The sequence below is a fragment of the Ornithodoros turicata genome, chromosome 4 (genome assembly GCF_037126465.1).
Source record: "Ornithodoros turicata isolate Travis chromosome 4, ASM3712646v1, whole genome shotgun sequence".
Taxonomy (NCBI): domain Eukaryota; kingdom Metazoa; phylum Arthropoda; class Arachnida; order Ixodida; family Argasidae; genus Ornithodoros; species Ornithodoros turicata.
The window spans coordinates 19876037-19894189 of NC_088204.1; the positions used below are offsets into that span (position 1 = coordinate 19876037).

The following is an 18153-nucleotide window of genomic DNA, read 5'->3' on the forward strand; positions in this document are numbered from 1 at the left end:
CATCCCACGGAGGCACATAAAGGTACAACTTCTTTCGTCGTATGGAAGATTGGCATAATTCTGATGCATCAATACTATTGTAAAATGTCTTGCACCACCCATTGTGACATCAAGATTTGAACCAATAGTGCAGAGTTTGAGAACTAAGGAGCACATATTACATAGTAAGGAACTTGAAAGTAACTCGCTACTTTTACAAAGCAGCTTGGGAAGTTCAAGTTCATTTTCATAACATGTAACATCACTAGTAACTTTTCATTACATTTATACAGTTACATTTTCTGTTAAGTTTCATTTTCTACACAGTAACTTGTAACAAGTTCCTTTTGTCTAGTAACTTCTTCATATCTGCAGAGTATGCACAGAGAGATCTATCTATTTTTCTTTCAAGTACACATGAGGTACTACTCAGTTACTTTACAACCCTGCAAATATCTTGACACAGCCTCGCACATCCTGCATCTTCTTCCAAATGAGCTACATGTCAGTACATGTTGGAACATGAGAATGCCTAGCGGATTCACAAATGATTAAACGTAACCACTTTCATGGTGACCAAACTCTCACACCAACATGTCTGAGTAGTTGCATCAACAAAAACACTCGCGTAGGAATGCAAGTCAACTGCCATTATGCTACTGGCAAAATGCAAAAACCCATAAAATTACGAGAAATATTACATTGTATTGCCTCTTTCCTAATCAGATTTCGTGCTTAGGAAGTGTCGTAAAAGCTCACTGATACGTTCGACCAATGCAGCCTCTTGACCTACTTTCTCTTTTGTTCGACTATACTTCTCCGCTTATGAAACAGGTTCCGCATGCAGTGAGACGAAGCAAAAGCACTCTCACTTTTTTTTTCTTTCGTCCTTCCGGCACCCATTCAGAACATACAAGCACGTTAACACAAGTGTTTCATGGATATGAATTGACTCTTTCAGCTTAAATGCTTCATCTCGACTTGGGGGGGGGGTGAAATCGGGTAGTGTTTTTAAATCCGTGCTATCGACACATTCGGGTTGTCATTGGGTCAGGCAGGGGTTTGTGCACATGCTCACAGAAAGCAACTAAATAGTGTATGTAACACATCATACAAGATTGGAATTCAGGGAGAAATCAAATTGGTCCAAAACTGATTCGGGGGCTAATGATAGGTTTTAACCCAAGAGAGTCGGCCCTATTCATAGACCTTACTACAGGTCCCCCTACAAAAAAGTTTGTGTCTCACAGCTCAAAATAGCGGAACAAAATTGATATGCTACATCCCCTTTTTGTTATCCCAATGACCGACCATTCAACTTTGGCACTGTAGCATAAATGAACTTACCTCGTAAAACACGAGACTGTGCAGACATTGTGTTAAGGATAAGTGTGGAATTTGAAATCTCACCTCTCGCGGAAGAACTCTGCCAGCTCTTTTGCTGCCACATAGCCATATTTCATGTTATGATACAGCACGTCAAAGCCATTGTGTTTTTCTCCCTGGACAAAATGAGACACAGCAAAGATGTCAAAAAGAGGATAGTACAGGATATATCATATTTTCTTCTGGTTTCATAGCTCACGATAGGATGAAACTGCCCTGATACTCTTCTACAATGCATGAGTACACAAACAAGATACCTTCAATAAGTTGCATGTTTTCATGTTTCTTTTTATGCTCCTGTTCCTGATTAAAGTACATTATACTTTGTAGCACCCTTGCATTTTATGTAAGTACTGCAACCTACAGCAGAAATTAGGTACGCCAACTAATAAATGGAATTTGAAATTTTGTTTTTGAGTTAATCGATTTAATTGACATGAATATTAAGCATGAAGGATCCCCACATCTCGCAGTCACAAATATTGCCCATGTGTATATAAGCGTGGCATTAAAAAGTAAACGTCATTTATTGCTACTCTTTTTCTTTTTTCATTTGCAGCAAGCAAGCCTTTTTTTTCTGGCACAGCAAAAAAATCTTTAACCTCAGCTCTGAGATGAGCAGATGGAACAAATTTGATTTGTTTCCACTGTGATGTTTCTTGCACAGAAACTTGCAGCCCCATCACGTCACAACCATGGTTGTCTGGATCCCTAAGGACATTCTACCATCTGTTCGGAATAACACCCCCGTGTAAGTGTAGATGAAAGTGTAGCTGTTTCTCGTGTAGTGTGGATTGCGCAGCAGCACTAAAAGCGGCTTACGAGAAACACCAATAGTGTAACAAGATAGCTACATATCATCATCCAGAAAAAAACTTGGACTCCTGCCTGTTTGTGTGCTCAAGAAATGTAGCATCGGCATAAGGTCATGACGTTACAGCACAATGTTTGTTTTCCTGGAACAGAACAGCTGATACAGAAACCAAGACGGAAACTTTCAAGAGCAAGCAAGCATTAGGAGCCTGGACCTTGGGAACATGTCCTATCACCTTATCTGATAACAAGGGGACAAGTGTGCTTGCATTCAATATAAGGATTCTGCTATTGTAGTACAGATAGTCTGGTACCTAACAGTGGGCTACAGCTAGTGCAAAGAAGTGGATGGCAGGCTATTTATTATTTTGTTATCATTACATTTCTTCTTCGATACTGTGAAGCGTAGACTAAACATTGATAATGAACGATAAAAGAGATAGGGCACAGACTAACTGGTGCATGATGATGAAGGTATTTAGGAGGCTCGGTGTTATTAAATCATTACTGTGTCTGAGAACTCTTGTGCTTGTCTTTGTGTCCCGTGTCTCTCGGTTATTCGTTCTTTCATCACTGGTAATGAAGACAGCAAAACTACCTACTTTGGATCATGATACAAACGGATTGTGCAACGCAGTGTGCCAGTACATTATGTACGCAAACGGCATAGCAACTGTCAATGTGTTGAGAAGAAAAAAAAAAAGAGAGAAAAAGAACCGCGCTGTTTTGAGAACCGGCCTTGGTAACGCAAGCTAATTGGAACACATACTGGCTACGCGAAGAGATATCCGCCAGTCGATTGTCCTCAAAACATCCCCTTCCGCCTTGTTTCTCAGGAAAGTTCTTTCAGTAGCAAGCTCCCGTGTGGTATACGCTACACTCATTTACGCAATTATTCCACGCACGAACGTATCTCAGCGATGACTTTACTCTTAATTGTGCATCCCTCATCTTTCGGCTTACCCATAACAGTATGAGGTGATGTCAAACGATCCAAATGTCACAGAAATTTCCCGAGACAGATACGCGCTGTGAACATTCAACTGCATGGGTTGAAGTACTGCTGTCGGTGAAGTTAAGTGACATGTATGGTAATTGATGCTCGAACTGCAAAATTTTAAAAGAGTCTTTAAATTTATTTCCCATGACTGTACTACAGCTACATTTACGTACGTCTACATACACGCAAATTCAATGCATCACAATTGATGAGTAGTACACTGTTTACATGCTGAGACAATACAACTTCGGCGTAATAGTACATGAATAAATGTGGATCACAACGCGGGTGTCACAGCGCTAATTAGATTTTTGTGCATTTTTATTAGGCGTAAGTTCGATCTTCCGCAGACGACCAAGGTACTACAATGCTTGCAGAACTATATTGACCGCCGAACGAGAACGATCAAAGGCATTTAGGAGAAGAGTGAAGGGTTTTAGACATACGTACCCAAAAGTAATCTCGAAAATCTACCGTCATTTTGTAGTCATGAGAGAAAGTCCAACAGAGTTCTTCGGCGATGGCGTTAACCAACTTACGCCGCTATCACGAAGTGAACGGGAAACCACGGGACACGCAAGTATTACCAGCCTTCCATAAGTAACTTCACTTGCGTACTTTTCGTGACACTCGCTTACCTCGCTGATGTCTTATTTGTAGGAACTTAGCTCTGGCGTCTTTTTGTAGCCTTTTTCTCTGCCGCAAACTTTTAATACCACTAATACTGATCGCATCACATTTCCATGCATTTCAATGCATTTTGTATGAGATGTTATTAAAAGCAGCACCCGCACGAACCTAAGCGCACCCTCATGCGCTATGCCAACCAGTACAAAAGTACAAACGTTATTACAAATGTTACTTTTGATAATAACGCTAAACAAACACCACAAGGTTTAGTGTTTTCAGCACATTGCCTTTTTTTTAGGGATTAAAGACATGAGGTGTTTTCGTGCATGCAACATCAGTATGTCCGTATCCGTCTTCATTCGCTGAGCAAATGGAAAGCGGTAGTTTTATTCCGCCACACAAATCTGTTGTCCCGTCGTGTTAGTCCGATATGATATTTAAATCGCTATAGCTGCTTGTTTACATGAATTTTATCCTCGGAATAAACAAAGTCATTATTTATTTTCATGAAACGTCATACATAAAGTAAGTGCTGCAGGGCGGAGCGCGCTGTCAGAGTTTACGATGTTTCCTATGAATGGGTAGTGATGGTCACCGAGGGCTTTGTTCGTTTGCTTGGTTAGTGAACCATCTTCTGATATATGGAAGGCCTTATTCCACGGTCGATTTGCATCGAGGTATTCTTGCTACAGAAAAAAATGATACAGAACGTGTTCCATATTGGACACGGGTAGAATACAAGACATGCCTCGTTTAAATGACGCCGGCAAAGGCTTTAGCGTAGGATGCATAATCGGGTACGCGGATCATGTAGACTAAAAAAAATTGATCGAGGTAATTTCAGCGGCTGTTAAGTAGCTAATCCATTCTGACAATGAAACGATCATTAAACAAAACGTGTATTTGAACACGTTGTTGGTGCTGCGAGGCTTCAGGTCGGGCAACGCCCGTTTTAATGTCCGCAGTGTCCGCGCGGTTGGTTCTTTGTTTCGTGGATCTGCGTCTACCCCAGTTGATGAGAGAACACTCAGCCTCCACATATATTACGTATTGAGCGAAATCCCGAATGAAATCCCGGTGAAATCGTTCGCGGCTTCCGGTATCGACGTCAAGCAAGGTGCCTGGGAAAGAAGGTAGATTCGTGGTTAAGATGAATTCTCCCGTTTATAGAGCTCTCGCGCGAACTATAGACAATACAAGAGCATAAGGATCGACTTGAAGTTCTTCCGTTTCGATTGTTAGGAGCAAGCGTGGAGGCTTGAACGAAACGTGGTGTTTCTGCGCTGCTTCCTATTCACTGTAATTTCCAGCCGCATCGCTCAACAAGAGAGATCACTGAAGTAATTTCCTAATGTAGTATGTGATGAAGTGGTGAAAGCGAAGCGAGGCTGGAATCCCTTGTTGTTTTGTGGATGGTAGCTTTCTCCACCTTCGATAATCACAAAACTTGTGACATGTAGTCTGCTAGGATTGTTTCCAGGAGTACTATAGTCGTGTTCAACTTAAGAACGATATCTCTGTGGCTGAAGGAGGCATTTACAATTTTTCTTGGTACAGTTAGCTATGAAAATAACTTTTGTGAAGTTGCATGTATGACCCAGATAAATCACATACGCAATGTTTCAAACACTACGTTCTGCAAGGTGAACATAAGGAAGAAAAGTGGCACACATAATGCCATTCTTAGCTCGAACGTGACTACAGCAATGGTTTTTAAAAGGCTAGCCTCAGTTCCAAACAGAATCTTCCCTTTGGGGTGCTGTAAGACCCTTTGGGATGTGTGTGCAGTGCTGGGAAAACCCCTGCTCACGTGAGCAGGTGCAGCCACCTTAGGTGTTGCAATTCTTTGACCACTGCAGAAATTAATGTCTTGCATTGCAGTACTGTCCAGCCTGTGGCCTATCGGGAAAACTGTAGTGATTGACGTGATGCATGCTTGACAACAGGTCGTGATGATGGCACAGCTTGAACTAGACCCGCTATTTCTGAAAGCCCTGCGCCTGCTTCACTCTAAAGCGAAGGACTCGGCGGAACAGCTACGCCAACTCATTGAAGACACGCTTGCCCAAAGACAAAGCCTAGGCGTGTCATCCGGAAAGGACACCAAAAGTGTGCTCAACACAATAAAGCTGGTAACTTTGCTCTTCTACTTCAGTGCTTAAGTTTTACAGTGACTCGAATTATAATTTTTGGTACATGGATAACCATGGTTCTCCTGCAGCAGCAAAAATACAATCGCAACAACATGGCTTTAAAGGAACTATGGGGAGATATTCAAAGCCCCTGTAATCGCCTCTGATGTGGTCCTGCGCACTAATACATTCACCATGAGGAGCATGAACCAAGCGTTGGCGAGAATATCCGAGACATTAATAAGGGGGTGCCAAAGTGAAAAAAAAATTTTCTTGGTGGAATAAAGTTGCCATTGCCTCATGTCGGTGCAAATAACCGTCTTCTACGTTTATATGGCATGGCTTGAGATAAAATGTCACAACCCCTTTAAAGAACACCATAGACAAGCAATTTATTTATTTATTTATTTATTTATATGTGTGTCTACTAACAGCCTAAAGCCTTACCAGCAGTACACAATAAAAACACACAACACAGGAATGTATTAATACAATAAAATTAAACGTTCACAGCACAATGAAAGAGCAGCTCGCATTGGCCATACTTATACAAACATCAGAGTTCACATGTGCAGCGAAGAGCTGATTGGACACTTCTCATATTACTATTAAACAAGTCAACGCAAGCAGAATTAATGTTACTTGAAATCTGTATTCTTAATGAGGGACATTTTTCTGTAGAGCTACCAAAAACATGGAACATTCGCAGCGCCCTGGTGTTGCGCTTTGGGACGGAGAGAGCTAGCCTCGTAATTACACTAGTACAATCTACACGATTTTGTAGACACTTGTACAAAAATATCTGATCACGGTAAACCCGTCTGCTCAAAAGGGATGGCAGTGAAATGCTGTCACTTAACCACGGAAAGCGGTACTCTACTGTGCACACGAGTCTTTTTTGCACCTTCTCAATTTTCTCTGCATTGGTTTTTGACAGTGAATTCCAGGCCACTGACCCGAACTCCAATATAGGCAGAACAAGTGACCGGAATAAAGATATAATGCAGTTGGGATTGCTAAAAGCTTTCGTCACTCTTGCAATTGCTCCAAAAATAGAGTAAGCCTTGTTGGTAACAGCAACAGTGTGATCACCAAACGCAAGTCTGCTGTCAAACGTCACACCTAAATCGCGTACAGTAGATTCACGATGAATGTTTACAGTTTCTATACTGTAAGCATAAGTAATTGGCGATGGCTTCATTGTGTAAGTCATAACATGAGATTTCTGCGAGTTCAACACGAGGCCGTTATGGCGACACCATTTCACAAGAGAATTGATATCATGGTAATAAACATAGCAATAAACTCAACTATAAAGAGTATAATTAGTACAAGAAACGATGAAGATGCTACAGACCTTTTTGCAATCTACTTTACTACTACTACTACTTTTTACAATCTATTTTAGTACTAAGATTCTTTCTTGCATCCCAAGGGAATTTGTGTTTGTGGAATCACGTGCCTTCATCCAACCTTTGTCATTTTGTTTTAATTTTTTTAGGAAAACGACCTGAAGGGTTCCCATGCTCTGAGCAAGAGGCAGTCGCCTAAACATGAACTGGGAGGTGCCCCACGTCTCTTTGGTTCCGATGACGTTAAAAAGAAGGAACTGCCCCTGGAACGGAAGCCCGTCATAGCACCCGTCACATCACTTCCACTGAAATCTGAACCCAGCTCTGCCAGCAGTGAGGTACTTAAACAGTTGTGGGCATTGTTCTAATGCAAGATTAATTGAGAGGCTCAATTGTAGCTATGTGGCCACATATTTTGTGCCACTGCATCTATGCGGTGGCAGCAGTCAACACACAGATGCTTGGATAGATTCATGATTAGTGCATTACTAGCAACCACTTGGTATGTTACGGTTAAGGCCCCTGGTTTTCTGCTGCGGCGAATTCAAAATTCCGCAGCACAGACTCGTAAGTTCTGCGACAAGGAGTCAACAGCTGCTTGAAACGGGAAACGCTTTATTTTCTCGGATAATGTGGGAACTAAAAATATTTTATAAGCTAACGATTACTAACTCACCATTACATGATATCTTGTGTTCTCCTCTGACAGCAAATGCCGTCTGTCGCCAATAATCACTTTATACCTGCTCCAAGGTTTTTCAGCATCTACGGAGTTTATAGGAATTGACAAATACTTGATCACAACAGACACGAAATTTGGAGCAAGCACCGTCATTCCGTTCCGAAACCCAATTACCGTATTTACTCGCATAATTTGCGCACTTTTTCTCCCCCAAAAAAGTTGGTAAACTTGGGGGTGCGTAAATTGCGCGGGAACGTTTGTTACGATATTCAAACGACGCAAAATTTCAAAATTTTAGTATGCCAGTCATATAGGCTCTCAGTACCCAAGAAGGTACCCAAGAAGTACCCAAGTTCCGCACAACTGCCGATGGTCGGGAGGCAAAATGCCGGCCCACTACTGCTCATATACGGGTGGAATACGTCGAGACGCTACTGGAAGACGCCGCTGGTCGTACTTGACAACCGAGAGCACGCTATGTTCACCAACTTTGTCTCACGCTGTGCTGTAAGGTTTGTCATAGCGTGTTTGTCCTGCGTTTTGTAGTTCGGGCGACAGTATTGTCGATGGCATCATTGGGTCATCACCCGAAAGTGTGCGCAAATCAAACAAGAGCACCGCAATAACTTAGGTAGCACTGACGACATTGTGAAAAGCAGTCGCCACGGTCGCTGAGATGTCTGTGTGCCAGATATCCGCGTGAGAAATCACAGGTGTGCAAATTACGCGATTTTTTGTTGTCTTGTTATTTTTAGAGCTAAACCAGGGGTGTGCAAATTATGCGATGGCACGAAATATGCGAGTAAATACGCTATATGCACCTCTGTTAACTTGAGCTGTGATGTGCTGTGGATCGGATGACGCCGAGAAATGTTGTACATCCCCAAGAAAAACTTCTTCGGCGAGCCACTGTGCCCTTGTGTGATATTGAGCAGATGTACACCACTTGCAGGGATCTGAATTTTTTTGGGGAGACTGCTTCTTCCATGTGGTGGCAACAGTCAGCAAATAGATGCTTGGATAGATTCATGTTTCGTGATTCTCGTATTTGACGTGATTCTCGTGATTGACGCAGCTTCTTTGCAGGTAACTGGTTTATTTGAATCGAAACGTCCAAGAACAGAATCTCCAACTCAGCAGTCACAGTCATCTTCCCCAGCAAGTCGGATAGCGTCGTCGTCGTCTCCTACGTCCAGCAGTGAAGCGGAAGACTTTGCAATTGAAATGGGTCTAGTCTGCGTCGTCTGCAAGTAAGTTGGAATTGTGGGGTGGGTGATGAAGGATGAACGAAATAGAGTTGTATGTGTAGTTTTTCTTTAGAGAAAAAATTATTTATCTTTTTGTATGGTTGACACCTGTTTTTCAGCCAACTGGATGTGACTGCAAAGAACCAGTTAATAGAATGCCATGAATGTCACTGCCTTTATCATCAGGTATGTTATAAAATGAGGCACGATTAGAGCCTGAAGTTTTAGGGTTTTACCCGATTCTTCCCCGAATTTGCACCCGAATTGGAAGTTGAATCTTTAGGGTGAAACCCGATTTTTACCCGGCAAATTCCCCTGACTGGGATGTCTGTAGGAATGCACTAACTTGCTTTTTTGGCAGCAAATGCAGTTGCATCACCGTTTGTACCTATCCACTACAGTTAGTTTGAGTAACTGAGTCCGATTTCTCCCCGAATTTAGCATACCGGCAGTTTTTTCACCCGAATTCGCATGAATTTAGTGCACACGTTTATTTACCCGATTTTTGCCCCCCGAATTTAGAAAAAAATGTTTCCCGAAAACTTCAGGCTCTAGGCATGATTGCTGTGGTGTGGACAGTTAGTGACAATTTCCCTTTCCATCACAAGGAATGCCATCGTCCTCCTGCTACAGATTACGACGTGAACGATCCTCGTTTTGTGTGGTATTGTGCACAGTGTACAAAGAAGATGAAGAAGATGGTAAGATGTGCAAAATTTGCAGTTGGCTCCGTTACCCCGGTTGACCAATTACGGCTTTCGTCGTAGGCAACAAAGCCAGCAAAGCCGGCATCGAAGCCAGTATTTGGAGTTCCCAGGGAACTCACACCTCCCAGCAAGCCAGAGACGCCACCACCTCTAACGTCCCAGCCGTTCAAGAGGGCTGAACTCAAGGTATGTTACCGCACACATTGATGCTCTCTCTGCAGCTGCTGACATATAAGTCTGACTGCACTGTGATTCCATTCGCTCCGAGATCGACCTATAGGGGGCAACACTGTCACTTTTCTAGTGTGTATAACACGTGGGCAGATGTTCAGAGTTGATGGTTCTTTTCCGTAATTCTTGCGTATATTCACCGGAAGATCACTTGCGCCGTGATGGTACGATACCGTTCGGTTCCCCAATGCTCCACCTACTGTACTGAATGCGGAATAAATGTGTGAAATCAGACGATCCGCCAAAATCCGCCATTTTGTGCCAGATGAGGTTTCCTGCACCATCCTGATAAAAATCCGCAATATGGCACCGAACCGCTCCAACACAAGCGGGTAGGAGCTGAAGATTGCAGGCAGCTATTGTAGAGAACTGCAAAAACAAGTTCAGGGTTTCTCCCAAGCTGGAAAACCGGGTATTATCAGGGAATTTTGATGCGACTGGAGAAGTCAGGGGATTTGCCAGAAAGCGCGTGAGGGAAAATCGCAGAAAAGTGCCTTGACGATGCACAGCAAATCGTGAGAGCCAACATTTTTGTGGATGAGCTGCCACGCTGCAGCAATGCTGCTGCGAGTAACAGATCACTAACTCGACAACCTCCCAAGCAGAAAAGTAAGGCGGCAGCCTCACTAATAAATGACCTGTAACGATAAAAGACAAGGATCATAACTGAGGCACAGTCCGAGGTCCTGCTGCAGGAAAAGAATCCGAGAAACATCTAATTGTATTGTGTTTGCTTCGGTCCAGTAAGTGATATGTATCAAAAGTAGGAGAAAGCACCAACTTCCCTCTCATTTGGGTCAGGCAATTCACTCGAAATAATCAGCAAAAAACATGGAAAGTCGGGGAAATTTGAAGGCTACAATTTGGTGGACATCCTGCAAGTTGCGAGCCTCTTGCAATGGTGGTGCACATTACTTTCTTGCAACCTAATGACACATACATTGATCGCGAGTCACTTTGTTCCGCCTTAGAAAATTATGAAATTAAATAAGGTTAAAAACTGGTCTGTTTGGCGAAGCATACTAAAAGCGATAAAACCCTGAGTGCAGGGGGGGGTGGAACGAGAAGGGACGACACAGAATATGAGGCAGTCACGCTTAGCGAATCTGATTGTCACATTTTTGAAAGATGAGTGACGAACGACGATGTGCAGAGAAAGAAACCTCACTTGATAGCCAGAACGCGCCCTGCACTCCTCGTCGCATTACCATTCACTATCATGCATTCCGCCCTGTATGCATTCCGCACTCCTGTAATACAGAGCTTTTATTTTATTGCCGCTGGACTAGACACACGTGTATGCGGTATTTGATACAAGAGTGGATCCCTGATCAACTTTGCAAGTTTACGCTTTCTATCGTTGAAATATTTTCAAATTATACGTGATTCTTTTTATTTTCTACATGCAGACTAAACACGCGACGTGGGTATGTATGGAGTGCGTTACGTGTAGATTCATAGTTGGTGCATGCTAACGACCTCCCTCAACTCATGCATTCATCCCAGAATTACACAAATCACTACAACATATTTTTCACAAATTCCCAAACTAGAGAGAAGAAAGTGTGGTATCTCATGCGTGTGCGGGATTGCTAAATGTGTGACCGCTAAGTTCCGACTTCATCTGTGCCATCCCTTCTTGTCCCCCCCTGCACTGAGGGTTTAATGGCATTAATTTTGAAATTAATGTGTCTCACTTCATAATTGGGGATCTACATGTGTGTCCCCATGCTACAAAGAGTATTCTCTACACATAATCCCACGTGATTTTATTAAAACACCCATTGCCACGGAGCGGTTATCAGGCAGACCCAGTTCACCCCCTGCTGTAAGGGAAATGGTGACATTTCAGGTTACACAAAGCCAAGGCTTGGCTGTACTGCTACCAAAGTACTCCAAAACCCATATCCCTGTGCTCCAAACTGCGCCAAAATGCATACTGCGATTCTTCACAAACTGTTCCAAATTACATTTTGGGTGTAGCATCACTGAACTGCATGAATGTGGACCTTGATGCGTGATTTGCAACGTAATGCAGAAGCGAAAACTTGCTTGTTATACTCTGGATGTCTCGTAGAAGCTTGTGCATTCCAGTGCCTGGAATTTCAGTCTCCTTGGCATAACAGTGCATCCCTGATAAAGCATGAGGGCATTATTCCAGTGCTCTCTGATAATCTGTCTTGCGAACCACTTACAGGAGAAGCTATGTTTTGTACATATCATAACCTACTAACATAGATAGTGTCTTGGGCCTACCTGCACAAACATTGAGGAAATTCCTCAGTGGTATCCTCACTAGCTTCAGTGGTGCTTCCGGCACACACTACTGCCCTGAGTACTGCCTGTCTACAAAGCACTGCCAGAGCTACTGAGAATGATAGCACTGAGGGGATTCCTCTAGGAAACCCTGGGCACTTGCAAAGCTCCCAGCAGTCATGGATCCTGTACTGGGTTTTGTCTATTCATCATCTCATGACATACTACCGACATCTCATGACATACTACCGAAGCTGCTAGAATGGCATAAGTGTGGGATAGCATAAACTGCATTCAGGCATTTGTAATATGATGCCGCCGAAACTGCATCAATTTTCTAGACGAAGAACTGGAATGCCTGTGCATAATGCGGAACAGACAGTATGGCAGCAATCATGACTACAATACTGTGCAGGTCACCAATACAAGAAGGTGAAGAGCATGTTGGTTAGCGCTGAAAATGGTGAAGAATGCACGGAAACATGGATGTACACAGCTAGTCAAACACTGTCCACGTCTGTCTCTGTATCTGAGCGTTCTTAGCCATGTTCTGTACTGGTCATGTTCTCTCCCTCCCCAATGGATGAAAAATAGCGCCTCTGGCAACCACCCTCGTAACTACATGTGGCCTAGTACTCTCGTAGTTGATTGGCATACGTTCAGGTCAGACAAGGTCTATATTGAATTCATATATGCTGGTCCACGTGCTGTATAAGTGTTTTTTGTGTGTGTGGAATTATTTTTCGAGTTATTTGCGTTTGCCCTCAAAATCGCGAATTTAAGTTCCCACAAACATGACAACTGACATGACGCTCGGAACGGAGAAGAAAATTTGCAAGTGAAAACAAGTAAGAAGAACTGTAGTAGATAAGTACCTATTTATTACGAGATATTTGACATGTAGTTCGTATGCACGGGGATAAATTCCAACTTTTTCAAATCCAAATTGCATCAGAGCTGGGCGTTGCTTGAGCGAAGTGTACACTTCCATGAGCCACGAAGCATGCAGCGGCTTCAGGATACTAGCTCACAAGTCCAGCTTTGTCGGAGCGAGCTTTGGACAATGCTCGCAACGGACATAGCAGAACCTATGGCCTCACAACGGGGACCAGAAGGGTAACCGTCCAAGGCTATTTGGCTAGTGTCCTTGCAGAGAGAGTAGCATTCGACCTGGGAGAGTCTTCTTCCCACTTTGGACCATAATAGATTGTATGCCGTTCACAGGATCGCAATTGATCTGACGGGATCGCGAATTTAAGTGCCCGCGAAATACTTTTTACCACCAATGGCTTGTCAAAACGCAAAAATAATTTCCACACAAAAAAGAAACTCTTATACAGTATTAAAAACTTTACCAGGCACCTTAAATTGATCCACTGATTGCATCCATGCAGGTACCACCAGTGACATTAGGTGGCGGTCCAAACAAGCCAATTGGTCTAGCGGGGCTTGCAGCAAATCTAAGCAAGCCGAAGCCCCTCAAGCCTGCCTCTTCGTCCTCATCCTCCTCCTCTTCATCCTCCTCGGCAAACGCCACGAAATCCCTCCCTCTCCCACCTTCATTCTCGGGGCTCTCGAGCCTCGCCATGGCTGCAGCCAAGGCTGGAACAACAACTACACCATCGCTATCGGGACGTCCTGGCAATGGCAACGGCGGCGGCAGTGGCGGACTAGCGGCACTGCAGCGGAGTAGTAGCGGTGGCACGATGGGAACCTCAGCGAATCCCAGTGCGGCCACTTCGGGATCCCGCGGAGTTTTGGGGAACGGAAACGGTGGGGGATCCGGCAATAACGGAGGCGGGAGCAGTGCATCAACGCCATTGTCTGTGGCGGGAGGCAATGGAAAACAGGCATCGTCTTCTATGTTGATGTCAGCTGATAAACGGTTGCAGATTATGAAGAAAAAGGCTGCAGCAAAAATGCAGGAGAAACGGAGGGTAGTGCCGAAGTAGCGGTGAGGCATCGTGACTTGTTTACTTTTCCTTCCCAAGTCCTTGCTAGTTCAGACTTAAAGGGATGGTCGCATGCGTTCCAGTTAATTTCGAAACTATAGTGTCATTTTATTCCTCATGGGCCTCTGACCACAATATCGAAAATTGAAATAGTGGCGTAGTTTGACCGTTATTCGATGGAATACGTGACAAGAGCAGACAGTGGATGGTGAGACATGGGCCCAGTGAGACTGGTTAACTTTGAACCAAGATCAAGGGTTGCTAAAACTTTCAATTAATGCTCAATTATTTTTTACAAAAGTTAGTTCGTGATGTGATGAATGTTTCAGTGACAATTACTCCTTTTAATGAAGCAGAGTCCAGCATTAATTTCAAGTAAAGGGACCGTTGATCTCGGTTCAAATGTTAACCGGCGTTGGTGAAACCAGGCCATATCCTCCTATATACTTGGAGCGTGAAGTTTTTGGGAAATATTTTTGTCTAAATTCGGGAGTTAAAAATTCGGTAAATAAATGTGTGTTCTAAATTCTTGCAAATTCAGGTGAAAAACTACTAGTCCGCTAAATTCGGGGAGAAATCAGGCTCAGTTGCTCAGACTGACTGTACTGGTTTGGTACAAACAGTGATGTAACAGCATTTGCTGCCAAACAAGTTAGTGTGCATTCCTACAGACGTCTCAGTGACGGTAATCTGCAAGGTAAAAATCGGGTTTCACCCTAAAGAGGCAACCTTCAATTTGGGGTGCAAATTTGGGGTAGAATCGGATAAAACCCTAAAACTTCAGGCTCTAAGTATGGACAGTGTTAGGGGTCGATGCTTCGAAAGCAAACTATCCCTTTTTGAACTGTGTCCTGTGGTACTGTCAGGCATGCAAAAATGTGCATACAACCACCACTCAACATGTCATCGCAAACCCAAATCAAACATAATATAATGCATACTTTAATATATTTAAAATGACTGGAGTGCAGCAAGATGACAGCTCTCCAATTTTTTCATTTCAGACAGACCTGCATCACAAGAAACTGAACTTTTGTCCACGACGCCTGGAATTCTTAAAGAGTTCGTAGGACTTTTCTCCCCCACGTTTCAAGCTAGTCCTAGTACAATTTTAAACCACTCATGGTGTTGTCTTCCTTCCAAATGAACTTTCCACCACTCTATACTGCACATAGGTCGGTCATCAACATTGCAGTTCACGTGTCGTAGCAAAACCGAATGACAATCTTGGCACCTCACAAGTGGGTGCGATTCAGGACAGTTCGCGACACTGCACAAGGTTTGCAGCCGACGTACGCCCCTCATCCAGCTGTACAAGGTTGCCATCCTCGTCAAACAGGAGCTGCGTGCTGTGTTCGTCCTTCGTTGCAGTTGATGCTGCTTCTTTGCAACGAAGCAACCTCAGCGTGTGAAGGAGGTCGTCCTGTCGCAGTTCATCGCTGGAAGGATTTAAGTGGACTGCTGTGCTGAAACTCCGCAGAGCCTGTGAATTTAGAAAGCATTTTTGTCTCCATAGTGGGTCAGAAATGGGAGCAAATAAACGTGGCTCGCAAACGTATTTCCCTCTGAGCAAAGGCAAGCTTACCATGCTGATCTCGCCGAGGGCCAGACGTGACCTGCCAAGGGTTTGGTGTGCAGCCCACCAGGTTGGGTCGTGTTTCACGGCTGTTTCTGCAGCTTTTACAGCTTCAAAGTCTTCCCGTAGCAACATGAGTGCCTGAGCCAAACAGGAAGCCCCCCACCCCTAGCTGAAAGGAGGTGGAAAGATTTTTAATGCACGTACCTGGGCTTTCATGTCCCAAAGTTTGGCATCTGTGGGCGTGAGCTCCAAGGCTTCGTTAAATTTTTTTATAGCCTGCCAGTACCTGGGGAGAAACGTAAATTGAATGATAAATTAATATCACGGGAATTAAAAAGAGAAAATTAACGAGAAATTAATCTCTGAGAACAAATAACCTTTCGGATTCTGCCAAAGTAACTCCTTCCTCTCTAAGACGTTCGCCCTTTTGCGCGCAGTCTTCCAAAAACAGATTTCGACGCCGTTTAAAACCAGTCGGCCAGTCGACACCGTCGGGTACAGAACCAGAGTCGTCCGCTGTGCTTTCTTGAAACTGCAACGATGCGCTTTGCGAAATGATTGCTCCCGCCTTTCTTTTCCAACCAAATGCAGTCTTCTTCATGTCAGAGCTGCATTTCTCGTGCCTGCTACTATGACGTATACTTCGGTGAGATGCTCAATATGTAAGTTTATAATTTGCATGTTATTAGTCGGTGAGCTCGAGTCATGTTGCAATGCAAACTGCTGCAACCCCATTAGTCGCCATTTTTGCTTCGCGATGCCGATGATGGTGCTGCCAATCGGTTGCAGCTGGTTGTAACTTTGTAACTAGAGTCACTAAATAGGCTTTCACATGGGTTCTTCCACGACTTTTCCTTCAGTTCAGCACTAAAGTTTCGTCCAGCGACCGTAGGGATCCTTCATGGGGTTCATGGGTTGCGGCGGCTTCCGGGGAGCGTATTTCCAAAACATGTCGCGCACAGCCAGCGCGGCCTTCCTTCTCGCACATCGCTCCTCTTGCCGCAGTGCGCATGCTCTTTGTAACCATGGAGACGACGACGCCAAGTGGTCGCGTCAGCGCAGCAACAACTCCGCCGTCCACGCTTGACCCGCGCGCATGCGCAGTGTAAACGGCAGTGCTCACAGAAATTCCGCGCGCTTTTTAACGCCCTCGCGTAGACTGCGTATCTGATATCCGACTCCTCTGCCTCAGATAAACAAACAAGCCGAAGTGCTAGCCCCTGGCGCTGGCACTCATTGGCTTTTTCGTGAATTACTTGTAGACTTCGTCTGCCTCTGCGCACCAAATCTTTGCTTTTTCCGGTGAAAACACCTCAATCATCGAACAATACTGGGTCATGTCATGTAGGAAAGAGACAAACCCTCGATGGACGAGTTGAAGGTGATTCGTGCCGACTTGTGCTTATGTTTTTGTTGGACACGGTTTTGTATGTGGTGCTATCGATGATAACTAAAGCTAGGAAAAAATGGGGATGTACGGTCTTGTGTCTAAACAATGAACAAACACGTGTGTTCTTATTGTTTGTCACCAACTACAAATGTTTTATAGTATTTATAATAATGAATTTCCTCTGTTGTGCAATATTACGCATGAAAACCCTCAATAGTGCACGCTTCTTCGGAGTGTCAGCTCGCCTTACGTTTCAGAAAATGTCGTCGCTCCTATTGCCATCTTTTTTGCTCAATGTAATAGCATCACTTCTTAATCTGGCACTTACGCACCACTTAACTCAGTGTGTGTGTTGGTGTTGTCTAGTGCTTTTTTTTTTTTTATTTCTAGCCGCACTTGACAGAGCTTTTCCGTACAAACTAAGCAATGCTACATTCTGACACCGAAGACCGAACCCTCTTCGCACAGGTCGGATGACCAAACACGAACGTGTGGCAAAGGACAGCGGACATCAAGTGTTACCCCGTCAATACTTTGCCATGTGATACTGCAGAAGCCTTTGTATCTTGTGCTATTGTACTAACGTTCCGTTAATTTGCTGTGTAACTCTTCATAAAACACGCTCTTTTTTGATTTTCCAATTATGCATTTTATGAATTGTTGTCATAACGAGCTGCTGCCCATTTTGAATATCCTACCTGGGAGTCTGGGACTAACAGCTCCATTTTTTTTCTTTTACAAATCAATCAATGTCCTACCTTTTTCTTACTTTGATTTATGAAGGTGGTGAATGCCATCAGTCACATCACTAACAGTT

The 18153-nt window shown here is 43.8% G+C and overlaps 3 protein-coding genes across 9 annotated transcripts in view; 1 reads left to right on the forward strand and 2 right to left on the reverse strand.

The window, feature by feature from the left end:
- Positions 1-3757, reverse strand: part of LOC135391277 (F-BAR domain only protein 2-like) — a 28669-nt gene extending 24912 nt beyond the window's left edge. For 2 of the 4 annotated variants that reach the window (XM_064621467.1, XM_064621466.1), the window contains exons 1-2: positions 3629-3757; positions 1390-1481 (exon numbers count right to left, since the gene is read on the reverse strand). In XM_064621467.1, the coding sequence (XP_064477537.1) occupies positions 1390-1481; positions 3629-3658 (122 nt within the window). In that variant the 5' untranslated portion in view covers positions 3659-3757. The remainder of the gene's footprint in view (positions 1-1389; positions 1482-3628) is intronic. The other 2 variants (XM_064621469.1, XM_064621468.1) reach the window with 1 other exon arrangement.
- A 440-nt stretch (positions 3758-4197) lies between these two features.
- Positions 4198-15925, forward strand: LOC135391278 (integrator complex subunit 12-like). Of its 4 annotated transcripts, none has more exons than XM_064621472.1 (9): positions 4198-4333; positions 5755-5940; positions 7442-7630; positions 9061-9224; positions 9341-9407; positions 9830-9922; positions 9989-10114; positions 13810-14369; positions 15372-15925. In XM_064621472.1, the coding sequence occupies exons 2-8, from the start codon at positions 5761-5763 to the stop codon at positions 14365-14367; spliced, it is 1377 nt and encodes a 458-aa protein (XP_064477542.1). In that variant the 5' UTR covers positions 4198-4333; positions 5755-5760; the 3' UTR covers positions 14368-14369; positions 15372-15925. The 4 variants fall into 4 exon arrangements, with proteins under 4 accessions (XP_064477542.1, XP_064477543.1, XP_064477540.1 ...); XM_064621473.1 differs by lacking the exon at positions 4198-4333 and adding an exon at positions 4350-4426; XM_064621470.1 differs by lacking the exon at positions 4198-4333 and adding an exon at positions 4418-4485.
- On the reverse strand, positions 15287-16717 carry LOC135391279 (tetratricopeptide repeat protein 33-like). Its single transcript, XM_064621474.1, has 4 exons — positions 16324-16717; positions 16151-16232; positions 15953-16084; positions 15287-15850 (listed from the first exon to the last, which is right to left on the reverse strand). Exons 1-4 carry the CDS (start codon positions 16545-16547, stop codon positions 15620-15622), a joined length of 669 nt encoding a protein of 222 aa, XP_064477544.1. The 5' UTR covers positions 16548-16717; the 3' UTR covers positions 15287-15619.
- Between the last annotated feature and the right edge of the window lie 1436 nt (positions 16718-18153).